Source organism: Brettanomyces nanus, chromosome 3 (genome assembly GCF_011074865.1).
Source record: "Brettanomyces nanus chromosome 3, complete sequence".
Classification (NCBI taxonomy): domain Eukaryota; kingdom Fungi; phylum Ascomycota; class Pichiomycetes; order Pichiales; family Pichiaceae; genus Brettanomyces; species Brettanomyces nanus.
In genome coordinates this window covers 536,542-560,257 of record NC_052376.1, presented here as the reverse complement: position 1 = coordinate 560,257, position 23,716 = coordinate 536,542, and the positions used below count along the sequence as shown (strand labels likewise).

Sequence of the window (23,716 nt, the reverse complement as noted above, 5' to 3'; positions counted from 1 at the left end):
GTTGCCAGAATTATTTCCTATTTGGGTGGTAATTCCTTAGCATTTGACCTCATCGCTTTATCACCGTTAAAAAAAAATTATTCGGAACTTTGTAGCAGTGGAGTAGGGTAGAGTACGAGGCTCGCTCGATGCACAAAAATCATAGAGTCATCGGAAAGTTTTACGGTTGTTGGACTCTTCCTCTTTCTTGTGGAGTTATAGTAAAGTTATGGTTTCACAAATGAATAAAAGTATCAGCAAAAAATAACTTAGTATATGGGTGCATAAATTAATTTATGAAGAAGAATTTGTTTCCATCCAAAAAGCAAATGACCCGCATTGACATTGCAGGATGCATCCCGTTAATGGCCCTAATAGGAAATTAGTGGGCCCACTGGTGAGGGGTTAAAGATTCTCATTTACTGCATTTACTTAGTAGAAGTGTACATATAAATCATATATATATGAACAAATCAGTAGAGATTATAGAAAGAAAAATGAGATAAGCAAGCCAAAAACAAATGTAGATAGATAAATAAAGGGATGAAGTCGAAAGAATGTAAAAAGGGAAACATAGTTAAAATAGGGGAAAGATCCCTTTAGAACCGCCTTAAAACAGAAAAAGAAAGTGAAAGAAAAGTTGAAAACAAAATGAAGAAACAAGAACGTATTAGCAGAAGCAAGAGCAAGAGAACAAACGAGAGGTTTGAGATTAACAATGAATAGCTGCTTTGATTTGATGCAAAACTGAGAATGAGAAATTGGAAAGGATGCAAAAAGATGATGAGGAGTGACGAGAACCGGAAACCATCTCAGCAGTGTCCTGATGATCCATAGACACTGGAGTTTATATCCAGGTGGTCCAAGTTCCCGTCCCGTGCTGCCAATAGGAGGCTGTTCAACTTGAGTTCTTCCTTTGCAGAGGAATTCGATGAATTAGAGTGATTGTTTGTGGAGTAAGGAATACGCTCTGTATTAAGTTGCGCCGAAGCTGGAAATGCCGTCGGCATGTTGTCTGCAACAAGCCCTCCAGAGAGTCCTAATGTGGATGCAGCTAATCCCTGCTGTTGAAAGTTGTATATGCCGTTCATGGAATCATCGACGACACCACTTACAGGAGTATTTTTCAGCTGAGGCTGAGAAAGCAGTTGATATTGCTGCTGTGTGAGCCCCTGCTGAGAAAGAAGCTGCTGTTGCTGCTGTTCGACCTGTTGGTGTTGTTGCTGCACTAATAACTGGCGTGCAAACCAAATTCGCTGAGCAGCTCGGGCACCCCAACTCACACGGAGCCTACAGCCTCCACCAATATCATACCCTTGCATCTCGGTCAGTGCTGCCTCTGCGCTAGCACGATGGAAGAACTGAATGAACCCACAGTTTTTACCAGCAGGAATCTTGACGTAGGTAATATCGCCGAATTTTGCAAAGAGCTCACGTAGCTGTACTTCTGATACAGGCATGTTCAATCCTCCAATGAAGATTGTCGTGTTAGACGGATCACTGTATGCCTGTGCTGGTGCAGATGCTTGTAGAGAAGTTGTGGAAGGTCCCGGTGACGAGCGATTTGTTATAACGTTAGAGCTTGATGTAGCCATGGATAGATGGTTCTGTGATGGCCGTTGATATGTCTGCTGCTCTTGTTGTTGTTGCTGCTGTTGCTGTTGCTGCGGTTGAGCATCGCCAGATTTTGTAGCAGGAGAAACCCTTATAGGCCTCCCAAGAAGAGCAAAGCCTTGCATTTCAACTAATGCCCGGCATCTTTCGTCGTCATTGAGAAACTTTACAAAGCCAAAGCCTCTAATGTGACCAGTATTCTGGTCAACCATCACTTTGGCTCCACAACATGAAGGATACCTAGATTTGAAAGTTTCAAAAAGGATATGCTCAGTAGCACCTTGGGGCAAATCACCCACGAAGATGGAAAACTCAGGATTAGATTCGGAAAGAGTATGAGAAGCAGCAGCAGCAGCTTGAATATTGGCAGAAGACCAATTAAGTCGGAAAAACCGTTGGTTGTTTGTACCGGGAATAGGCTTCCCGTTGAACAAGGCCAGTACTTTGGAGGCATCTTCAAAGTTATAAAATCGAATGAAGCAATAGCCCGCATTTGTCAGACCCATTTGTGAGCTCTGTCTATCTCTTATGAGCTTGACAGAGTGAAGGGTAATTCCCCTTGGACTTAGCAGAGAAGTCCAAATCTGCCGAATTGTGAGCTCATCCCAGCGTTGGTCGAGTTCACCCATCCAGATCTGGGGAAGTTGAGCATTTGCAGGTACAGATGGAGATATAGAGCTCGTACCGTTGGTACCGGGCGCGCCAGATGATCCTGTAGATCCCGTAGATCCCACAGAACCCAAAGATCCCGCAGATCCCAAAGATCCCGCAGAACCCAAAGATCCCGTGGATTCTAAAGATCTGGAAGGTTCCGTACGGTCCGTACGATCCGTAGGTTCTGTAAAGCTAGTACGTTTTGTGGTTGCCAGAGATGCGGAACTGCCAATGGTAGCAACATGGTCATAAGAACAGGCCTGGGACTGCGATAGACGAGACAATGAAGCAGCGGAAGTCAAAGGTGACGATGTATTGTACATGGACGCAAGTGCAAGTGTAAATGCAAATGCAAATGCAAACTGAGTCGAGTCAAATCAAAAGAAATTGGTTAGAAAGGTGTAAGCAGAAAAGCAATTGATTGGTGACCGAGATACAAACAGGTAGTTAGATTTTGTTGTATGGATCATGAAAAAACGTCAAAGTAAAGATGGGATGAATTGCCTTCTCTTCTTCACAATGACGAGTAGGTTGAAAGTGGTTGATCCAAACAAGCGAATGGGTTAAGCCTGAAACAAGTTGTTCTAAGTGGAAAAGGAAAGTAGTCGGATGTAAGAAAAATTATACTCTGAGCCTCTGATCTACCTGGGATGAGAAATGAGTAGGTAAAATAGCTGGAAAAAATTACTGCGTTATATGCGCTGCGTTGTACTTTCGTTAGTATGGGGCTTAGCCCTTTGACTCCAGACAGGCCCTCAAATATAGGATAGTCATAGGCAGATGCGAATAGTCGGATGTTTTTTAGCGCTTTTTGGGATAAGCCGAGGAAAGCCGAATACAGGGATTTCAGGGAAGGTAAGGTGGTGGTGGTGTTGCGTTACACGCTTGTAGAAACATTACACACTTGTAGGGTATTTATTACACACTTGTAGGGTTGAATTGCGCGCTTGTAGGATTGAATCGCGCGCCTGCAGTAGCATCAAATCGTTATTACGGAATAGAGCTTACTAACTACTAGATCGAATATGTAATGGAAATCCATCGACTACTTGGATAACCAAAGTATGAAAAAGAAAACGATGGAAAATTTTTCAATATGCTCTACGTATGTATCACCTAAAAAGATAGATTGCAGCGTTCCACTGGGATGCTTTCGGATAGGCCAGTGTGTTCTCTTCGTTTCTGTCTTTTTCCGTGTGATCTATCAAGATTTGCAACCGAATCTCCCGGAATGCTCCTAAAGCAGTCAAGACCAACGTGAGCTTGACTGCTTTGGGATTTATTCACACATCACTCGTTCCGCGATTTCAACACATCTTTCAATTCGATGGTCTAATACCAGCTATTATCTACTTCTGGCATTCGGGATCTCGGATGTTCTTTCCGCCACTTATTCTACGCCCGTGTGCGTTGGGAGCAAAAATAAATGAAATATCCGGCAGCAGGCTTTCGTTCCCAATATACCGGTAACGCTTCCCTTCAGTTCATTTCCACTACCCGCGCCCCACAACTTCTCTTTCGCTTCCTTTATTTGCACCCTTTCAATTTCTTTGAGGCCTTTCTTTGCCTTTCTTTCGTCTTTCTTTTTCCTTATCCCTTCAAAACCTAAAAAAGAAACGATTTGATGCACCTTAAATCAAAAGAATTATTATTGGCGTTTCTGTTTTTGTTTTTGTTTCTTTTCCTTGCATCATATATGACGCGTTTGCGCCAATGTCTTAAGCCATCTTGACCATTCTCATAATTATTATATTGGTGGCTATGTAGATTAATTGGCTTCTAGGAAAGTAATTCTGTCATCGATAAATTGGCAATAGTCTGTGGTCCTAACGCCAGCATCCGTGAAATACTTTAGCTCCAAGTCGCCATCGCAAAAGTATTTCCTCATGATAACCCACTGCTTCTTCTCGAAATCGAAGTCCAACTCGTTCGACGTATAGAGACGCTCCTCTTTGCCGTTATCATCCACTAGCTTATTGTATTTATGCATATCCACAGGATCCAACTTCGGGAAGTTGCAATGGTAAAAGCGGGGCCGTTGGTTGCGATCCATGTAGCTGTTGAAATTATTCTCAGAATCCTCGTTTATCGATTTCCATAGTTGAGGCGTGAGTTTTTTCCAGTTTGGGTTTTCATCTTTAAACTCACTAAGTTTCTGTTCCACGTACTTCCTGTAGTCCTTGCTGTTTTTGTAGTCCACCACAGGATCATGCTGAATCATACCAACGCCAACAAACTTATGTGGATCATCCATCCAATATCCTAGCGAATCACAGATCTTGTTAACTCTGTACACAGATTCGCCGTAGTATGTGGCTGCAGCAAGGAACGTTTCTTTGTCTCCCTCACCGTTGGTACCCTGTGAAAATAGCGGATAGAACTGATGAGGTCCATAAAGGTTGTAATAAAGAGATAGTAGCAAAGATCTCATATGGTTCCGTTTATTCACCATAATCTGGCCGGATTCCGTTGTCAAATCGGGCATTGTACCCTCACGATCATGTAGAGGAAGATCCGTTTTAGGGTTTTCAAATCCGGATACGTACAATTCAGGAGGGCTAAGGTCATCAGGACCGTTCCGCACCCGTTTATCGCCAATTTTAAATCCAGCCAATTTATAAAAGTCTGGGTGTGTTACACGCTTCCAATAATCAGGCCAAAGAATCATACCGTATGAGTCAAATGGCTCTGAATCAAACAAAGAATCGGGATTTTCCACAGCAAGATTGTCTGCATCAAGAAGTAGCACTCTTTCGAACGACGATGAAAGTAAAGCAAGCGATTTGTATTGATAACCGCCGATGATAGATGAAAACTTCTTCAAAAATGGAAGTCTTTGCGTAAGTACCACACATTTGGCATCTAATTTGGGTAATAATTTATCGCAGAGATAGCTTTCGTACTCGTCTTCGGAAGGAATAAGCACTTCCACAGGTAGCTTAGAACCGGTACTTCGAAGATTCTCTACTGCCAATAGAACGAACCATGAATAACGGCCTCCTCCAACCATTACAACACCGTCTCCTTTATAAACATTCTCTGGATATTTGTCAGGAAGCCATTTAGTCACGTAAAAATGTGATGTCTGCAAGTCTTGAAACACCTGCGATGACATCGTTAGGCATTGACCCAAGAAATCCTCGGAGAGTACAGGGACCCCAGGCCTGTTGTCATGAGCAGCAATGTTCACCACACCATTCTTACCATATTGCCGAGGATAGAGATTAAAAGAAGTATCCGATTTTTGCTTCTTCGAACGCTTCATCAACTCAAATCCCGTCTTGGGCTTGCTGGTAATCAACACCGTCAAGACCTTCTGCAAGAACTTGTCCAACGCAGCGTTATGCTCTGCTTCTTCTGGAGCCTTGTGTTCCAAACCAAGTTTGTACTTTATCAGGATTCCATCACTATCTCCGCCTGAATTGTCGTCGTTATTATCACTATTATCGTTATCGTCACTATTATCACTATTACCATCGTCGCCGTTTTCGTTGGGTTGGTCGGTGTCCGGGTCTTCTACACCATCACCAACTTCAGAGCCTTGTTTGACTTCATAGAGGTGATTCTTAATCTCTTCGTGCTCTATCATCTCTTGTTCTTTGGTGTTGTCGAGATCTGCATCGCTACCATAAACAGGCCAAAAGTGGCTTGATCGCTCAGCAGGTTCATCCAAAGAAGCCATTTGTCTGTTACTTCTAAACATATCAACCACCTGTGCAGAAATGAGTATAACTATGACAACGGCAGCACCTATTGCCAACCGTTTGGCACGTCGAGGTGCACCAAAACATATAAAATGCTTCCACGTTTTTCCACTGCCCATAACGATAGAAGTTAATGATGAGCAAAAGGAAAAAAGAGTTATCTATCCAACTACACACAGCAATCGAGATGCCAAATAATTCTGGAAAATGACGGAGTAATAAAGAACACAAGCACGGCTCCTCATGATAAAGCTAATGAAATGAAACTGAATGGATAAAAAAAATATTGAGGCTTTGGGGGTGCGCGATCCAGCCACCTAGTGGGTTCGCACGGGGTGGGGGAAAAAAAACCTACGCGAGTAAGTACCGGGTGATCGGCGGGTGATCGGCGGGTAGAAACGAGATCCCCTCACCGTGTCCACACCGTGTCCACACCGTTTCCACAAAATACTACCGGGATCCACCGGCTATCTCCCGGCTATCTACCAGCAATCCATCGGGGGCTTGTTTGAAGACAATAACTCCAAAGGATCTGCCATCGAAACACGCCTAATTGGCTAGCTTACTATGTCAACAATGTTAATCGGTTTGTCACGTGATTAATCAATGAATCTTCGCTAAAGCTCAATGAAACTACCGCAACTGCTATGCCTAAAACAGAAACGACTCTTACCACATCGGATAGGGGAATATAGTTCCGCATGGTGTGTAGCTTACAGTCCATGTCAGAGAAGGATACTATTTAGCGGTGTAGGGATGTAAATGGTTATGCACAAAGAATCTTTTAAAGATCTGTTCGGGTAGTATGCTCGTAGACCAGTTACGCTACTTGAATCATTATGACCAGTTCAGAAGACTTAACACCGCCACCTAAAAAGCCCAGAACGGTATCCAACGACGACCTATATAGACGATCAACTCAATATCGTTACTGGTCGTTTACCCAGTCCAAGTTGGAGGATCTAAGAGTTCTTGCCAACAAGAAAGGAAGAGTGCTGACTCACAAAAGGCTTGAGGATCTTGATCCATCGCTTGATGAGGCAAAGATGATCAAAGAAAACGATGTGGCGCAGTTTCCGTACGTCTCTTTAGACGAAGAGCTTAAGATCATCACTTATTATGCTAGAAAGTGCCAGGATTTGGCCAACTTCTTCCATCTCCCGTCTCAGGCTCGGTCCACTGCCATTATCTACCTCTACAAATTCTATCTGACCTACTCAGTGATGACCTATCATCCTCAGCATATCATGTACACGTGTTTATTCTTGGCAGCCAAGGTGGAAAACAGCTTCATAGGTATCAATAATTTTTCCAAGGCCATTCCAAAGACCAGTCCAGAGTCCATTTTACAATACGAATACCTTATTTTACAGACTCTACGCTTTTCCTTGAGATGTCATCATTCTTATCAGCCTTTATATGGATTTTATCTTGATATACAACAGTTGTTGCCTAAAGTAGATCGGAAAAGATTGGGCCAGAGTTGTGATCATGCCAGAGACCTTGTTGGTGAAAGTTTGTTTTTTGATGTCAATTTTCTATTCACTCCACCGCAAATTGCGTTGGCATGTCTTTGGAGGAGCGATGATATTCTAGTTGAGAGGTATTTGGCTAAGAAGTTAGGTTTGAAGAGAAAGCAGAAGGAGACGGATGGAGCAGAAGCAGAAGCAGAAGCAGAAGCAGAAGCAGAAGCAGGAGCTGAAGCAGAAACAGAAACAGAAACAGAAACAGAAGCAGAAGCAGAAACAAAAACAGAAGCAGAAGCAAAAACAGATACAGAAACAAAAACAGATACAAAGCCTCCGAAGACCGAAGAAGGTGAAGTACCACCTCAACAAAGGTTTGATAAAATGTTCCAAACAATCAAGAAATGTAGTCGTCTGATTGATCAAGCCTCACGTAATCCTTCTGTCGAAGAGGCCAAAGATATATCATCCAAAATTAGATACTGTCTCGAGCCTTTGCGATATGGAAGAAAGTTACTCAAGCAGCGAATAGCTATTAGTGAGATCGTTGAAGAGGCCAATACAAAGAGGTCTGTGTCAACTGAATCAGAACAGACCTCTAAAAGACAGAAGACTCAATAAGTTAATTCAATCTATACTAATTTAGGTGCAGCTATAATCTTCTCTCCCACAGATCCTAGATGATAGCATTGATGGTCAGCCCGGTTTACAGCGACGATTTCCTGTTCAAAGTCTGCTGGTCCTCCACCTGTAACATCAAATACCACATTTCCTAGCTTAATCGTTAGTTTTCCTGATTCATGATACCTTAGTTTACCGATAACACCAGTAGGTAGATCGGCTTTCTCCTCCTCGATCTTCTCTGCCCCCGCGCTTACTTCTGCCTTTATTGGCTTTTCAAATGGAGGTAAGATGGATGGAAGTTGAAGAAATAAAAACTCAGAGGGTAACACACAAGATGGCTTCTCTTCATCTTGGCTCACCTTAAACTCTTCCATGTATTTAACAAGAGAGCTATAATCTTCTTGTAGTATTCTGGCCTCCTGCCTCGTCTGGTAGTCGTTAATGGCATCAATGGCAGCCTGTTTCTTATCGCTGGAGTCCTCGGGAATAAATGCCAAGCTGGAATTCTCCTTTTTCACGTTTGGACCGCTATCAGGTATATTACTACCTTCTCGACTCGATATATCCGACGCTTCCCTATGAAATTCCGTCTTTATGGTACTATCAGGATGGGGCTCTTCTCCAAACTCGTAATGCTGTGCCCTCTCGGCTCTCATAGGAAAAAGTTTCAGGTCTTCGTCATCGAAGTTGAGCTCTTTACCCATATTAATCTTCACGTCAGAACCTGCCTCACTAAGGTCATCATCCTCTTCGTCACTATTACTACCAACATTTATTTCATTAACATGCAATCCATTGGTCCCCTGTTCTACCTTAGGAGGCCTGTTCTTGTCCTTTGTTCGATGCAATCGAGATACCAATTCTGTCACAGGAGACACGGTCCTCCTCGATGCCAATGATGAGGCTTTCTCTTTAATTCCCTCAGGAACCACAGGAACGGCACCAGCACTAAGGGGACCAGAAGTAAGTAGAGTGGTATTCTGATACCTTTTGTTCATTCTATTTCTATTAGGCATGAATCTATGAGGTTGTTGTAGCCGTAGATTGTTCCTGTTAATACCGGGGGTGTTAATATGTGCTTCAGCATCTCTTTCTTCCTTCGGTTTTCTAGCCACAAGCTTGGGTTTAAACTTGAGCTTCCTTTTAGGTGTTGAAGGTCTTGAAATTGAATCTAAACGTTTGTTCGATGACATTATTGGCTAGTAGAAAGAGATGATTTATAGATCACTTTCCTTTTTCAGATAGCTGAGCTCCTCTTGTTTCTCTGGAGATTAGCGGGAAAAAAAAATTTTCAGATATTCATTAACAAGTCCCTTTAACAAAGTTAATCCGTACTCACCATATATCTGTTACTTCTTTCGTACAATTATTACAATATGACTAAGAACAGACGATCTAAACAATCCCAAGAACCGAATATTGAAGAAATTGGATTGGATGAAGTTGATGAGTTTGCTCAAGAAAGAGAGAAGGTGTTACTCAATGAGGCTGGATGGGATAAGGATCAAGTAGATTCCTCGGAGTCTGAAGAGGAAGAAGCCGTGATGGATATTGAAGAGGAAGGAGATGATGATAAAGATAAGGCGGATATTGAATCGTACAGAAAAAGGTTACAAGGACCAGTGGAAGATGATGAAGAAGAGTATTTCATTGATAAAGATAAGGAGGAAGCCGATAATGAAGATGATGATGATGGTGATGATGATGATGAAGCTTGGGGTAATATTAAAGGAGATTATTATGGTGCTGAAGATTTGGAAGAGGAGGATGACGAAGATGCTAAAGAAATGGAAAAGGAAGCATTAAGACTTCAAAAGAAGCATTTGGAGGACTTGAATATGGATGCTTATATGTTGGATGAAACAGTTGAGGAATGGACTCATGAAACCAAGAAAGAACAGGAGGCCAAAAAAGGAGAAGCGGAAGAGATATCCATTACAGAAGTTGCCAAATTGGATAAGGATTCTCAATTACAGATCTTGCAAAGACGTTATCCGGAGTTTATACCACTAACGAAAGAGTTTCAAAGTCTTAAGGGTGTTTTGAAGGAACTCGAGAAGCAAAGAGACGGTAAAAATGAGGTGGTGCAGATTAAATATTCCACTCTTGCATCATACTTGGGTACTGTTGCGACCTATTTTGCTCTATTCGTGTCCAAACTACACGATGGAGAGCAGTTCAGTATGAAGGGAGAGCCTATATTGGAAGCTATTTTAAATTCTCGTGAGATTTGGTACGAGGCAAAAGGATTGAATGAGACCGGAGGCGAAGAAGAGAAACAGACAATAGTGGAGTCCTCGGAGGAGTCCTTGGAGGAGCCTTTAGAGTCCCTTGAGGAGCCTCTTGAGATTCCTCTTGAGAAGCCCCTCGAAGAGCCCCTCGAGGAATCCGATTCTGAACTTGCATTTGGTGAAATGACACCATCATTTACACTTGAAAAGAAATCGATTAAGCATCTTAAACGAGCAGGTATTGAGGGTATCGATAATGTTGATGCCGAAGAGAAGCGTGGAAGAAGAAGAGCTCTTGGATTCTATACATCGAAAATTGATCAACGTGAAAAGAAGAAGATGACGAGATTTCAAGGTGATGAAGATATACCGTACAAAGAAAGATTATATGAAAGGCAGCAAAGATTACTCGAAGAGGCTCGCAAAAGAGGAGACAGAAATAATAAAAAGGCACCAGGTGTTGATCTTGATGATGATGAGTTCAATGAACGGGATACCAAAGATGCTAGAGAGATTAATCTCGAAGGTGAAGATTATTATGAAGCCATTAAGCAAAAGAAGGAAAAGAAGAAGGCCACCAGAAAGAATGCACATGAATTGGCAGTCAGAGCAGCCAAAGAGGGTAAATTGGCTGAATTGCAGGAGGGCATTGATGGAGATGGTAAAAGAGCCATCAACTATCAGATGTTGAAAAACCGTGGTTTGACCAAGAAGAGAAATAAGGCTGACAGGAATTCTAGAGTCAAGAAGAGAAAGAGATATGACCAGGCAAAGAAGAAGTTGGGGTCTGTCCGTGCAGTCTACAAGACTCCTGAAGGTCCTTACCAGGGCGAGAAAACTGGTATCAAGAAGAATATATCCAGATCTGTCAAGATGGTGTAACTGTTACTGTATTCGTGTTTTATACAATTGAGGATTCGATTTTCTTCAAATAGCTGTATAGTAGAGGTATCAGTGGTTGCGACAAATGAGGCCTGCAGGCCACAGAAGAGTCTATAAGTACTATTGGTGTGATTCTCACAGTCTCTAGTCACCATCCTCTTTTTTCATCATCTTATCCCACCCTTGAGCCAACTCAACGAGAGCTTCGGTATCTAGAGAGGCATCTACGATCTCCTTAGGAACCTGATTCTGACTGTGGGCTCTTGAAGCAAATCTACCGCTGTTGGCCTGTTCAACCTTACGGAAAAGAGGACCATCATCATCGGATTTCATGGTAGCCAACTCGTTCCACGAAAACAACAAAGAGTCCGTCTGACGAGCAAATGGATTCACGTCAACTAGGTATACTGTGGTAAGAGGTTTAGGTATGTAGACGTCGAATGCAAAGCTGTTTGAGTCGAATTTGGGAAGAAGTACACTGTCAAAGAAAAGGTCAATCTTATCGACGATTTCATTTTCGAAATCCTTCATAAATGTATAGTAGTTTAGATCCCTAGGAGAGATGGCTATCAACTGCCTATCTCTAACGAAGCAGCGGAACTCCATGGAAGGGTTGATATCGAACCATTTGCGTAGAACTAGCTCGTATTCGAACCCCTCAGGAACATTTTGAGGCCCCTCTGTCACACATTCGAACGCATGGCCGATATCGTGGTTTATATAGTCGGAGGACTTCAAAAGAAGGTACAACTCCGTAGCGTTATGGCATTCCATCGTATTGTTCATCATCATCCATGTGGCATCCTGAGGAGATGTCCAGTTAAGTTTGGGAGCCACTTTCCCACCTAATCTTTGTATGGCATCTTTGATTTTCTGGTGGAAGCTGGGGAAAGTGCTGGTAGGAGATGCCTTATTTGACAGATCTTTGTCTTCATCAGCATCAGCATCAGCATCATCATCTTCTTCTTCTTCCCAATCACTGTACTCGTTATCGCTGTTGAGTTCAACTTTCTGGAACAAGCTGGACCCTTGTTCATCTTTAGGAAGGATGATATCATCGCTCAATAAATAATTAATAAATTCTATAGGAACCGGTCTTAGGATCTCGGCCTTGGTATAGGTGTAACTGGAGAATTTGTTATACCACTGAGAGTAAGAGCAGTTAACGACATCTTGAGCCGAAACTGAAATATCAGCAAAAGTTGCCACTGCTGAAGAAACAGTCTTCTTTTCTGGGCCTTCTACGAGCATATTTGAAGGCATCTAATAAGAAAAAGGCTGATCTCTATGACAGACAAAGATCTCTCTCTCTTCCTCTCGCTATTAAATGTCGTGAATAAACCAATTCAGAGAGTTGATTTTCCAAGCCAAAAAAATTTTAAATAAAGAAGATGAGAATCCTCAATGTCAAACCAACAACAGTTCGTTCTCTTGGCTTTCATTCACTCTTCATCATGTCTGCCGTGGTTAAACCATCTCCTTCGAATGCAACATTTCAAAACAAAGAGAAACCCCAGGAAGTGCGTCGGGCTAACGTCGTTGCAGCTAAAGCCGTGGCTGACGCCATCAGAACTTCACTAGGACCCAAAGGGATGGATAAAATGATCAAGACCAAAGATGGCAAGGTGATTATTTCCAATGATGGTCATACAATCCTCAAGCATATGGCAGTTTTACATCCTGTGGCCAAAATGTTCGTGGATTTATCGGGTGCACAGGATGTTGAAGCAGGCGATGGTACTACCAGTGTTGTCGTTATAGCAGGAGCATTGTTGAGTGCTGCAGAACGTTTATTAGCAAAGGGAATTCATCCAACGATTATTTCTGAGTCATTTCAAAAAGCTGCCAAACGTTCGTGTGAAATTATGTTGGATATGTCTCACGAGATCTCTCTTGATGATAAGGATGCACTAATTAGGGCTGCCACTACTTCATTATCATCCAAGATTGTTGCACAGCATTCATCATTGTTAGGTCCAATTGCTGTGGATGCTGTTCTTAAAGTGGCCAACGAAGAAGCACATAATGTCGATCTCAACGATGTTCGATTGGTTAAGAAAGTGGGTGGTACCATTGACGATACAGAGATGGTAGATGGTGTGGTGCTAACTCAAAATGTCATGAAATCTGCAGGTGGTCCAACCAGAGTTGAAAAGGCAAGAATAGGACTTGTTCAGTTTTGTTTATCACCTCCTAAACCGGACATGGAGAACAATATTGTTGTCAATGATTACCGTCAGATGGATAAGATATTGAAAGAGGAGAGGATGTATCTTCTAAACATCTGTAAGAAGATCAAAAAGGCCAAATGTAACGTTATTCTCATTCAGAAGTCAATTTTGAGAGATGCTGTCAATGAATTGGCACTTCATTTCTTGTCAAAGTTACATATTCTTGTCGTCAAAGATATTGAAAGAGATGAGATCGGGTTCCTTTCGAAGAGCCTCGGTTGTAAGCCTATTGCCGATGTCGAATCGTTTAACGAGGGTCGTCTTGGGTCAGCCGATCTCGTGGAAGAGGAGGAATCTGACGGTTCGAGAATTATCAAGATTTCAGGTATCAAAAAGGTGACACATCCAACCGTTTCTATTGTTTGCCGTGGTGCCAATCAGCAGGTACTAGATGAAACAGAGAGATCGATTCATGATGCCCTTTGCGTGATCAGATGTCTTGTTAAGGAAAGAGCCTTAATTGCCGGTGGTGGCGCCCCAGAGATTGAGGTTTCCAGGCAGTTGTTGAAAGAGGTTCATTCACTATCTGGAGTGGAGCAACTTTGTTTCACAGAATTTGCCTTTGCCTTGGAAGTGATTCCTACTACTTTGGCAGAAAATGCGGGTTTGAACCCTATTGAATTGGTCACAGAACTACGTAACAGGCATGAAAATGGGGAGAAGGAAGCTGGCATTAGCGTGAGGAGATCTGGTGCCACCAGCACCTACAATGAGCATGTTATCCAGCCTGTTCTAGTCAATACTAGTGCAATCACGCTCGCTTCCGAGACGGTAAAGTCGATTTTGAGAATCGACGATATCCAGTTCAGTCGCTGATAAAACTTATATGTATATCTATGTATGTATGTATGTATAAAACTCTATTTCTTTGGTAGCAATATCTTGACAGCTTTCCTGCCAAATAAATAGGATAGTCCACTCCACGTGGTAGTGGTAGCCACAATCCATTCGAAGTATTTAATCAGAGATAGCAGAATTCCAGTGGCATCTTCACCGTAATTCTGGCCCAAGTAAATCATGGCCAACGGTTTAATCATTATAGTACCTAAGTAGACCATCTGAAGAGCGGTATTAACCTTGCTGATCATGGAAGGCCGAACTTCAACAGAAATGATGCTAAAATCAAAGTACCTTAGCAGGGTCTTTGGAGCCGGTAATGTAATGTATCTCACCACCACACCAGCCAATCCAAGCATAATATCTCTTCCCAATATAAGAATAGCCAAATACAGAGGAATTTCGGAGGTTATCGATAGACAGACAGTACAGATGATCATTAAAGCCTTATCAGCAATAGGGTCAAGAATGCTGCCGACGACGGATTTCAAATCCCAGTGTCTTGCTATAAGTCCATCAAAGAAATCTGTAATACAGGAGTAAACGAAAAGACTAAGAGCACCTGTAGTCATCTTATGGATAATCATGTATCCGACTACTGGTGCACATATAAGTCTTGTGAGCGTAAGGAAGTTGGGTAGAGTGTATATATTCTCGTGGATATCCGGAGGGAGGATCTTGGAGATATTATCTTTGAGCTCGATCGATTTCTGAATCGTTTTATTCTTCAAATCTCGAGACCTGTCCATAGTTCTATTGCTAAATTTAATAGACCTATTGATAGTGTCATCGGTGAATTTTTTGGACTGCATCAATGCCTGGTCTCTTAATGCCTTAGCTCTAGCGATCCGAACCGTCGTGGGCGATCTCTTTCTGAGAGTTTCGTGTCTTTCAGTATGTTTCGGTTTCTGTTCATTTGGTTTTTTAGGCTGTTTCAGATTCCTTGGTCTTTCTGGAGAATTATGCCGAAGCGTATGAATGCTGGTGCAGAAGGGTCTACTAAACGGTTGATTCAAGGGTTTTCTAGTTTCCGGCTCTCCTCGAAAAATCAATATTCCTCTCCGACAAAGGGTACTTGTAAGTGGGTTCCTTAATTGGCGTGCCAGTGTAAGTGGGAGAATTAGTGTTTGCATGGTACCCTTAGTAAGAAGAGCAAAGATATAGAGACTCGGCAGATCTGGGGGAACCCCACAAAATTTTTCAGTCGCGTCGCACCGAGGAACCGAAACGTAGGTGAAGGTATAGATAGGCTCTACACATAAGCAGGCGATATCTGGATGGGTCTGTGGAGAGATTTCTTGAACGACTTTCAGGAACTACTTCTATTCGTACGATTATAATTATGATGCTTTTTGAAACATTAGTTACTTTCTATTCTTGAGTGGCGTTTCCTAATAGGGAGAGTGAAAGGATTTCCATTAGCCTAATGGATATTGAAATGTATAGATTCAAAGTATCTTAAATCAATCATCAAGAAACACTACAAGAGAATACCTCTTGACTTGCTATTAGTATATCTTTGCCCCTCCGGATTCTTTGCACTCCTATCTGTCTCAGAGTCCACCACAAACCTCCTTGACATTAGCGGCTGGCACGCGATAACACACCACGTGACTGAAAAATTTCTGTTCAAACTTCCCCCACACTTTTCAGTACGTACCTCTTCATTCTTTTTGTCTTCTTTCTTCATATGCAAAGGTTACTGCAAAGACATTTACATTATTTCTCTTCGATGAATGTCCTCATATATTCCGGCCAAGGTACTACTCCTGAGAGTGTGAAACATTGCTTAGAAACATTTAGACTTATTCTTTCTCCTTATTATTCTGTTACTAGTGCATCTGCTAGCACTCTTATCGAGCAGCCTTGGGAAGGGAAGACTTCGCTTTTAGTTATCCCGGGAGGAGCCGATTTGCCTCTCTGTCGAGCATTTAATGGTGAACCGAATAGAAAGATCAACCAGTTTGTTAGACATGGTGGTAAGTTCATTGGATTCTGTTCTGGTGGTTATTATGCTTCGCATAGATGCGAGTTCGAAGTGGGAAACCCTTCTATGGAGGTAAGTGGAAGTCGAGAGTTGGGCTTTTTTCCGGGAATCTGCAGAGGCTGTGTTTACAGGGGATTCTCGTATGGATCCGATGTTGGTGCTAAGGCTGTCGAAATGACAGTGAATGCTGATAACTTACCGGAATACGGCTCGACAAATGTCCTCAACTATTATAATGGGGGAGGACTTTTTGTTGATGCCCAGAAGTATCCAAACACCGAAGTTCTAGCCTCTTATACTGGTAAGGTTGACGTTGAGGATGGACCTGAAGGAACTAAGGCTTCCGTGATATTGTGTACTGTGGGGAAAGGTAGGGTGTTGCTTACTGGAACACATCCAGAGTTTACTCCTGATTTACTTCACGAGTCTCCTGAATTCCCCACGGTCTCTCGTGATATTAGGCGGTTAAGGGCTACAAATACTCAAAGACTCAAATTTTTGAGGACTTGCTTAAAGCGATTAGATCTTCATGTCAACGAGAGAGACACTGCTAGGCCCTCACTCACCCCTATCTTTCTCACGAGCGTAGACCCTTCCGAAACTATATCTCTTGTGAACCGAATATCTCAGAACACCACACACGTTATTGACAATATCATTGATGGTGGCAAGGATAAATTTGGGCTACATGATTCTTTAGACCGATTGGCATCGTTCCATCAAAAAGAAGGATACGAAGACCCTGAGATTGCCATCAAGGAGATTTTCCCATGCATTCACGGATATCCTGATACAAAGCTCACTCCTTATTTCAATTTTAAGCATTATTATGAAGTCTTGAACCAATCATACAGCCAACTGGGCATTGAAGAAGAGTTTGGAAGAATGTTCATGTATCAGGAAGTTACCTCTTCGACAACTACACTTATGGATTCTAATATCCATCTAATGAAGTGTCTTCCTCACGGATTCACTATTCATGGAACTGTCCAGGTTTGCGGCAGAGGACGCTCGGGCAATTATTGGGTCAATCCGGTTGGAGTTATGGCCGTTTCTACATTACTGAAGCTTCCGCTTTCGTCTGCAAACCGATCACCAATCGTCTTTATTCAGTATCTTTCCAGTATGGCCCTTGTGGAGGCCGTCTTACAATATGGACCAGGGTATTCGGAGGTTCCTCTTCGCATCAAATGGCCCAACGACATTTATGTTATGCCCCCAAAGTTCATAGGCCAAAACAGAAATACACCTATCGATACAGACGAAGCTACTTACACCAAAGTAGGCGGAGTTATGGTGAATGCAAATGTAATAGACAATCAATATTACCTTGTGGTTGGTACAGGATTCAATGTGTCCAATGCAGCTCCAACCACTTCCGTTAATATGGTGATAGACTCTATGAACAAGTATTGGGGGGATAATGGAATCAGTAAGAGCCTCGATAGAATAGAAACTGAAAGGCTCCTTGCCAAATATCTCAGCATCTTCAATGGCATGTTCAACACCTTCCGTGCTCAGGGTTTCGCACCTTTCCTTAGCAAGTATTACCAGATGTGGCTTCATTCTAATCAGATCGTTCACATAGTCTCAGAAGGCAATGCAAGAGCACGGATAGTGGGAATAACTCCTGACTGGGGTATGCTTCTCGCCAAAGAAGTGGATACTAACGATCGACCTACAGGACAGATGTTCGAACTTCAACCGGATGGCAATTCATTCGATATGTTTAGAGGATTGATCTCAAAAAAGAAGTGAGACATACAGACAGGTTTAGTTTATACTTGTATTTATGAAACACATGGCAATAAATGTACAGATTAAAATCGAAATAAAGCAAAAGACAAATTTTGAAATTTCACAAGACTAGTGAGTGTTTTTTTTCTTTTCTAGAAAATATAGTGGATAGATGACCCATTTCTAGAGGGCCGTCTCAACTCATTTCTTCTCCTCGTCCTCTTTATGATCCGCTGCTGAAGAATATGATGGGGATGTTGGACTGTATTGCGGAGAAGTTGGTGAATATTGAGGAGAAGTTGGCGAGTATTGAGGGGACGTAGGTGAGTATTGTGGTGACGTTGGTGAGTACTGTGGAGATGTAGGCGAGTACTGTGGGGATGTAGGAGAGTACTGTGGGGATGTAGGGGAGTACGATGGAGATGTTGGCGAATACTGGGGAGAGGTTGGGGAGTAGGAAGGTGAAGTCGGAGAGTAGGAAGGTGAAGTCGGAGAGTAAGATGGTGACGTTGGTGAGTAAGATGGAGAAGTAGGACTGTAACTTGGTGAAGTTGGCGAGTACGATGGAGATGTAGGACTGTAGCTTGGTGAAGTTGGTGAGTACGATGGAGATGTAGGACTGTAACTTGGTGAAGTCGGTGAGTAAGATGGAGATGTAGGACTGTAGCTTGGCGATGTTGGGCTGTAGGATGGAGATGTTGGAGAATAAGATGGAGATGTAGGACTGTAAGATGGGGATGTTGGTGAATATGAAGGGGAAGTAGGGCTATAACTTGGCGAAGTTGGCGAATACGAAGGTGAAGTAGGACTGTAACTTGGTGAAGTCGGCGAATAGCCTGGGGATGTAGGCGCATAACCAGGAGACGTTGCTCCATAGCTTGGAGAAGTAGCACCGAACCTTGGAGAACTTGGTTGGTAACTACTGACACCACCATACTCAGTGAATCCACCACTTCTGTCGTCATTAGCAGTCGAAGTGATCATAGGAGAGAAAGCAACCTTGTCACTGTCTTCCACATGAACGAAATCGTCCTTGAGTTGCTCATCTTCGTAAGGAGTAGCAGAGCCGGCAACATTCTTCGTAGAAGCAGCCACTGGAGTAGAACTTGGTGCGGCAACGGCAGTGCTCCGCTCCTCCGAAGGAAGCAGACCCAACCTGTCCTCGTCGAGATACATCTCGAATGCACCAGTACCGAATGGAGCCATCTGTCCCATAATGACATTTTGAGAGACACCATCACAGGTATCCAACTCTGCAGAGGCACCTGCCTCAAACAAAATTTCTACGGTTTCCTCGAAAGTACATCTCATCAATGCACCGGTTTCATTTCTGTTAAAACCATGACGAGAAATGGCGATCAAATGACCCTTGTAGGTCATTAGGTCCACCAATAATGCTAAATGCCTGTAATTGACGTACGAACCATCAAAGGCAATAACATTCAGAATCTCCTTGTACAAAGCTGTTCTAGCTGCCTCAATACCAAACACAGATAAGACCTCAACAAACGAATTGGAGTATGTCCTCGTAGGATCAACGCCATCGACAGCGATAACTTCTGATAAGTTAATACCATCAGTTTCCAAAACCCACTCTTTCTTCTTGGCAAAGTCTCCTGCTTCATCTACGTAAGTCTTATCATATTTCATCATGAACACTCTACTGATACCGGTAATACCTCTTAAAGTGATCGACTCTAACATTTGTGTTTCCAAGGCTCTCAACAAACCGTCCTCAGTTTCCTCTTCCTCCTCATCCAATGCCTTTTCTTCACGAACAATTCTACATCTGATCACCAATTTCTCGGCATTATCCTCAGACCAGATAACAAATAAGTCGTCACCGAAGTTCTCCATGATTTTACCGGCAACCTGACTCATAGTAAGTTGCTTATCAAGCATTTTGGCACGATCCAATTCCAAACGTAACAACCAAGGAGACTGCTTATGCAAGTTCTCCTCCACCTTTTCATCTGGAATGGCAAAGTAGGCCTCGACAGTATCGACATCTTCTTCGATGACGGTACTCTTTGGATCAGGATCATAGAAGATTTCTGTAACAGCCGTGACGTTCTTCAAAGTGGTATGCTCAATAGCTGACTGAATAGACTTGGCACGCTCAATATCAAAAGCGACAGCGTCCTGCAAGTACACAGTCAAGGCAGGAGTTTTGATATTCTTAGCAACATTCAAAATCTCCTTCAAACGAGGAACACCCAAGGTAACATTCTTGGAAGAAACACCAGCATAATGGAAAGTGTTCAACGTCATCTGCGTTGCAGGCTCACCAATAGATTGGGCAGCAAGGACACCAACCATTTCACCCGGATTAACCAAAGCCTTGGCAAACTGCTGCTCAATCATACCAAGAACCCATTCGAATGCATCCTTATTTAGGCGGAACTCTTGAAGAATACGCTTGGTGGCCATACGTGATCTAACCAGACACTGGAAGAGGTAGGTAGCATTATCCTGAGCCTCGTCTAGACATCCACCTTTACCACGAACAACAATAAACTTTTTACACAGATCTTTCACGCCGTTAATAATCTCTGGGATCGTCAAGTCATTAGCTTTATAACGGTCCACGTGGAATATCTGCTGAGCATTCTGGATCACACGTCGAATGTTAACAGGCAAAGGCCAGTTATTTTCACCTGTCGGGAACACTTTAGTACGAAGGAACTCACGATCGGAGAGTAATTGCTTATATTCCTCATCCAAAAGTTTCTGTAAACCCATGTCACCTACAATATCAGCACCATACTCAACCAAGTCGGCACGAAGACTCTTGCTCTTATCCATCAAATCGATACGGTACTTCTTCTCGAAAGAATCCGTCGAACCTTGAATGGTATCAACCACCTGCTTTTCGACCTGCGTACCATCAAGACCATCCTCGCCATAGATGAACTGAATAACATCACCTAAAGAATTTCTTGTAGTACCATCATACTGAACCATAATATCCTCTAATGCCTTCAATAAACGACGCTGAATATAACCAGTCTCTGCAGTTTTCACAGCAGTATCAATTAAACCTTCACGACCAGCCATAGCATGGAAGAATAATTCTTGAGGAGTTAAACCTCTTAAGTAAGAATTCTCTACAAAACCTTTAGACTCAGCAGAGTAATCATCCTTAGTAAAATGAGGTAGCGAACGGTCAGCAAAACCGAAGTTGATACGCTTACCTTCGACAATCTGCTGGCCAACACAAGCAGACATCTGAGAGATGTTGATATAAGAACCCTTGGAACCTGCCGTCACCATCTGCTTCACATTATTAGAATCCTTCAAGGAAGTTTCAGCTGATTTACCGGCAGCATCACGAGCCTCGTTCAAGATTTTAGACACTTTTTGCTCGAAAGACTCACGAACCGTCATACCAGGCTCCGGCTCCAAGACGTTCTTTTGAGCATCACTAATAACCTCCTGAACTTGATCTTTGGCCACACTAATAGTCTTGGTAATGGTCTTCATAGTGTCAGGATCAGCAATGGCATCACCAATACCAATGGAGAAACCGTTATGAAGCAACCAGAAGTTCACCACCTTCTGGATGTTACCAATCATCTGTGCACAGACATCCGGACCCTTTTCACGCATACAAGTATGTATTAAACCACCAGAAGAGGTACCAACCGTAGCTTTGTTGACTACACCAAAGATAACACTACCATTAACTATCAACATACCAGAATCTTTAGGGGATAGCAACGAGCCATCAAGTCTCTGCATGAAAATACCCTTCGGAATAGTAAGAGAAAATATCTGCTTGCCAGTCCAAAGAGGCTTAGGCTTCAAAATGGCAGGTTGAGGAACTACACCATCCCAATTTGGAATCCAGAAACACATGTTCATTACCTGGTCATACTCAATGAAGTTATCACGTAAGGTCATCTTTCTAACACCACAAAGCGTATCCTGGACAATACCCATCACAGGCTTATTGGATTGAGGAGACACAATCTGCTTGGGCACGGCCGCAATCTCCTGTAATTCAGCCTTGGTCTCATAGGACTGAGGAACGTGCAAGTTCATCTCATCACCATCGAAATCGGCGTTGTAGGGCGTTGTCACAGACAAGTTGATACGGAACGTTGAGAACGGCATGACACGCACTTTATGACACATCATGGACATTTTATGAAGAGATGGCTGACGATTGAATAAAACGGGATCACCATCCATCAAATGACGCTCAACTTTCCAGCCATACTGAAGCTGAATATCACCTGCACGCTTGTTAAAACGTAAATCGATACGCTCACCAGAATCACGAATTACATAACGGGCACCGGGATGTTGATTAGGACCATTCCTCACAAGTTGGGTTAATTTTTGAATGTTGTATGGAGTGACAATTTCTGGATAAGTAAGAGTCTTAGCAACAGTCATAGGGACACCGACCTGGTCTAGCTCGATGTTCGGATCGCCGGAAATGACAGAACGGGCAGAAAAGTCCACTCTTTTACCCATCAAGTTACCTCTAAGACGACCTTCCTTACCTTTTAAACGGGCCCTGATGGACTTGATAGGCCTACCACTTTTCTGCAAAGCCTGTGGTTGACCAGCGATATCGTTATCCATATATGTGGCAACATGGTACTGAAGTAAAGCTTCAAATTCGTTGATGACATGTTGTGGAGAACCATCTATTTCAAACTTTTGAACATTGATATTGGCCTTCAAAATATCGGCCAATTTATAAGTCAAATCATCTTCGGAACGTTTAGAATCGGTAAAAGCGACGGAAGGTCTCACTGGAGGAGGAGGAACTGGTAATACAGTCATGATCATCCATTCAGGACGAGCCCACTCTTCGTTGAAACCTAATTTCACGCAGTCGTCAGTAGAAATGTGCTTAAACACGCTCAAAACTTCTTCAGCATGAACTTGCCTTCTTTCAATTTGTTCAGTTTCATCTTCCAGGTTGGTTCTTTTCCATGTACCCCAAAGTTTCATACCATCCTTACGAATCGAAGGCTGCATACTGCCACAACCACCTCTGCGAAACTTTGGCCCGCCAGTTCCATTTATGTCATTATCGTCATCGTCATCATCATCAGCAGGGGGGTCGACTTCACAGACCATCTTTGTCTTACAAAGAGTCCAGACGGCCTGAAACCGCTTTTTAGGGTCTCTAATTTTAATTGCAGCAGCAAAATGGGGGTTAGTATGCTCATCCAACAACAGTTTGCCACAATTCATACAGACACATTCACATAATTTCTTGATTTTAGGCATGAAACCAATGTGGAAAACGGGCTTGGCCAATTCAATGTGTCCGAAATGACCAGGACATTCCTTCATATCTTCACCACACGTTTGACACTTGAAATTCCTGTCGATAGAACCCAGTCTGGGGTCATTTAAACCACCTATTCTAGGCTTCATCGTCACAGGATCCATAATCTCGGGATATTCGATCTTGGCAACAGAAATGGCACGGATTTCCTCTGGAGAGAGAAGTCCAAACTGCACTTCCTGCACAGTTCTCAATGGTGCGCTCGAGTATTCAAATCTACTCATACTTTAAGGTTGATTGATTGGTTGGTTGACTGATTGGTTGGTTGTTTGGTTGACTGATTGATTGACTAATTAGTTGGTTAGTTGATAGATGTTTTTGTGGTTTTCTTAATGCTTTTCCTAATGCTTTCTCTAATTGTGTATCTTTTGTTAGAGCCCCTTGAAACGATCAAACGTGTAAAATATGCAATGCCAATATCCCTTAATTAATGCCAAGACTACGCTGGTCAGATATACT

The 23,716-nt window shown here is 42.7% G+C and overlaps 10 protein-coding genes across 10 annotated transcripts; 4 read left to right on the top strand and 6 right to left on the bottom strand.

The window, feature by feature from the left end:
- Positions 1-791: 791 nt before the first annotated feature.
- FOA43_002903 (uncharacterized protein) lies at positions 792-2,497 on the bottom strand (the record flags this gene model as incomplete). Its single annotated transcript, XM_038923185.1, has 2 exons — positions 792-2,439; positions 2,490-2,497. The coding sequence occupies 2 exons, from the start codon at positions 2,495-2,497 to the stop codon at positions 792-794; spliced, it is 1,656 nt and encodes a 551-aa protein (XP_038779113.1).
- A 1,518-nt stretch (positions 2,498-4,015) lies between these two features.
- FOA43_002902 (uncharacterized protein) lies at positions 4,016-6,070 on the bottom strand (the record flags this gene model as incomplete). Its single annotated transcript, XM_038923184.1, has 1 exon — positions 4,016-6,070. One exon carries the CDS (start codon positions 6,068-6,070, stop codon positions 4,016-4,018), a length of 2,055 nt encoding a protein of 684 aa, XP_038779112.1.
- A 720-nt stretch (positions 6,071-6,790) lies between these two features.
- Positions 6,791-8,038, top strand: FOA43_002901 (uncharacterized protein; the record flags this gene model as incomplete). The annotated part of the gene is made up of 1 exon (XM_038923183.1): positions 6,791-8,038. One exon carries the CDS (start codon positions 6,791-6,793, stop codon positions 8,036-8,038), a length of 1,248 nt encoding a protein of 415 aa, XP_038779111.1.
- An 11-nt stretch (positions 8,039-8,049) lies between these two features.
- FOA43_002900 (uncharacterized protein) lies at positions 8,050-9,234 on the bottom strand (the record flags this gene model as incomplete). Its single annotated transcript, XM_038923182.1, has 1 exon — positions 8,050-9,234. One exon carries the CDS (start codon positions 9,232-9,234, stop codon positions 8,050-8,052), a length of 1,185 nt encoding a protein of 394 aa, XP_038779110.1.
- Positions 9,235-9,417: 183 nt separating this feature from the next.
- FOA43_002899 (uncharacterized protein) lies at positions 9,418-11,154 on the top strand (the record flags this gene model as incomplete). The annotated part of the gene is made up of 1 exon (XM_038923181.1): positions 9,418-11,154. The coding sequence occupies one exon, from the start codon at positions 9,418-9,420 to the stop codon at positions 11,152-11,154; it is 1,737 nt and encodes a 578-aa protein (XP_038779109.1).
- A 144-nt stretch (positions 11,155-11,298) lies between these two features.
- FOA43_002898 (uncharacterized protein) lies at positions 11,299-12,405 on the bottom strand (the record flags this gene model as incomplete). The annotated part of the gene is made up of 1 exon (XM_038923180.1): positions 11,299-12,405. The coding sequence occupies one exon, from the start codon at positions 12,403-12,405 to the stop codon at positions 11,299-11,301; it is 1,107 nt and encodes a 368-aa protein (XP_038779108.1).
- A 203-nt stretch (positions 12,406-12,608) lies between these two features.
- CCT4 (T-complex protein 1 subunit delta) lies at positions 12,609-14,201 on the top strand (the record flags this gene model as incomplete). The annotated part of the gene is made up of 1 exon (XM_038923179.1): positions 12,609-14,201. One exon carries the CDS (start codon positions 12,609-12,611, stop codon positions 14,199-14,201), a length of 1,593 nt encoding a protein of 530 aa, XP_038779107.1.
- Positions 14,202-14,245: 44 nt separating this feature from the next.
- Positions 14,246-14,971, bottom strand: FOA43_002896 (uncharacterized protein; the record flags this gene model as incomplete). Its single annotated transcript, XM_038923178.1, has 1 exon — positions 14,246-14,971. The coding sequence occupies one exon, from the start codon at positions 14,969-14,971 to the stop codon at positions 14,246-14,248; it is 726 nt and encodes a 241-aa protein (XP_038779106.1).
- A 983-nt stretch (positions 14,972-15,954) lies between these two features.
- Positions 15,955-17,967, top strand: FOA43_002895 (uncharacterized protein; the record flags this gene model as incomplete). The annotated part of the gene is made up of 1 exon (XM_038923177.1): positions 15,955-17,967. The coding sequence occupies one exon, from the start codon at positions 15,955-15,957 to the stop codon at positions 17,965-17,967; it is 2,013 nt and encodes a 670-aa protein (XP_038779105.1).
- Positions 17,968-18,147: 180 nt separating this feature from the next.
- On the bottom strand, positions 18,148-23,481 carry RPB1 (DNA-directed RNA polymerase II subunit RPB1; the record flags this gene model as incomplete). Its single annotated transcript, XM_038923176.1, has 2 exons — positions 18,148-23,408; positions 23,478-23,481. 2 exons carry the CDS (start codon positions 23,479-23,481, stop codon positions 18,148-18,150), a joined length of 5,265 nt encoding a protein of 1,754 aa, XP_038779104.1.
- Between the last annotated feature and the right edge of the window lie 235 nt (positions 23,482-23,716).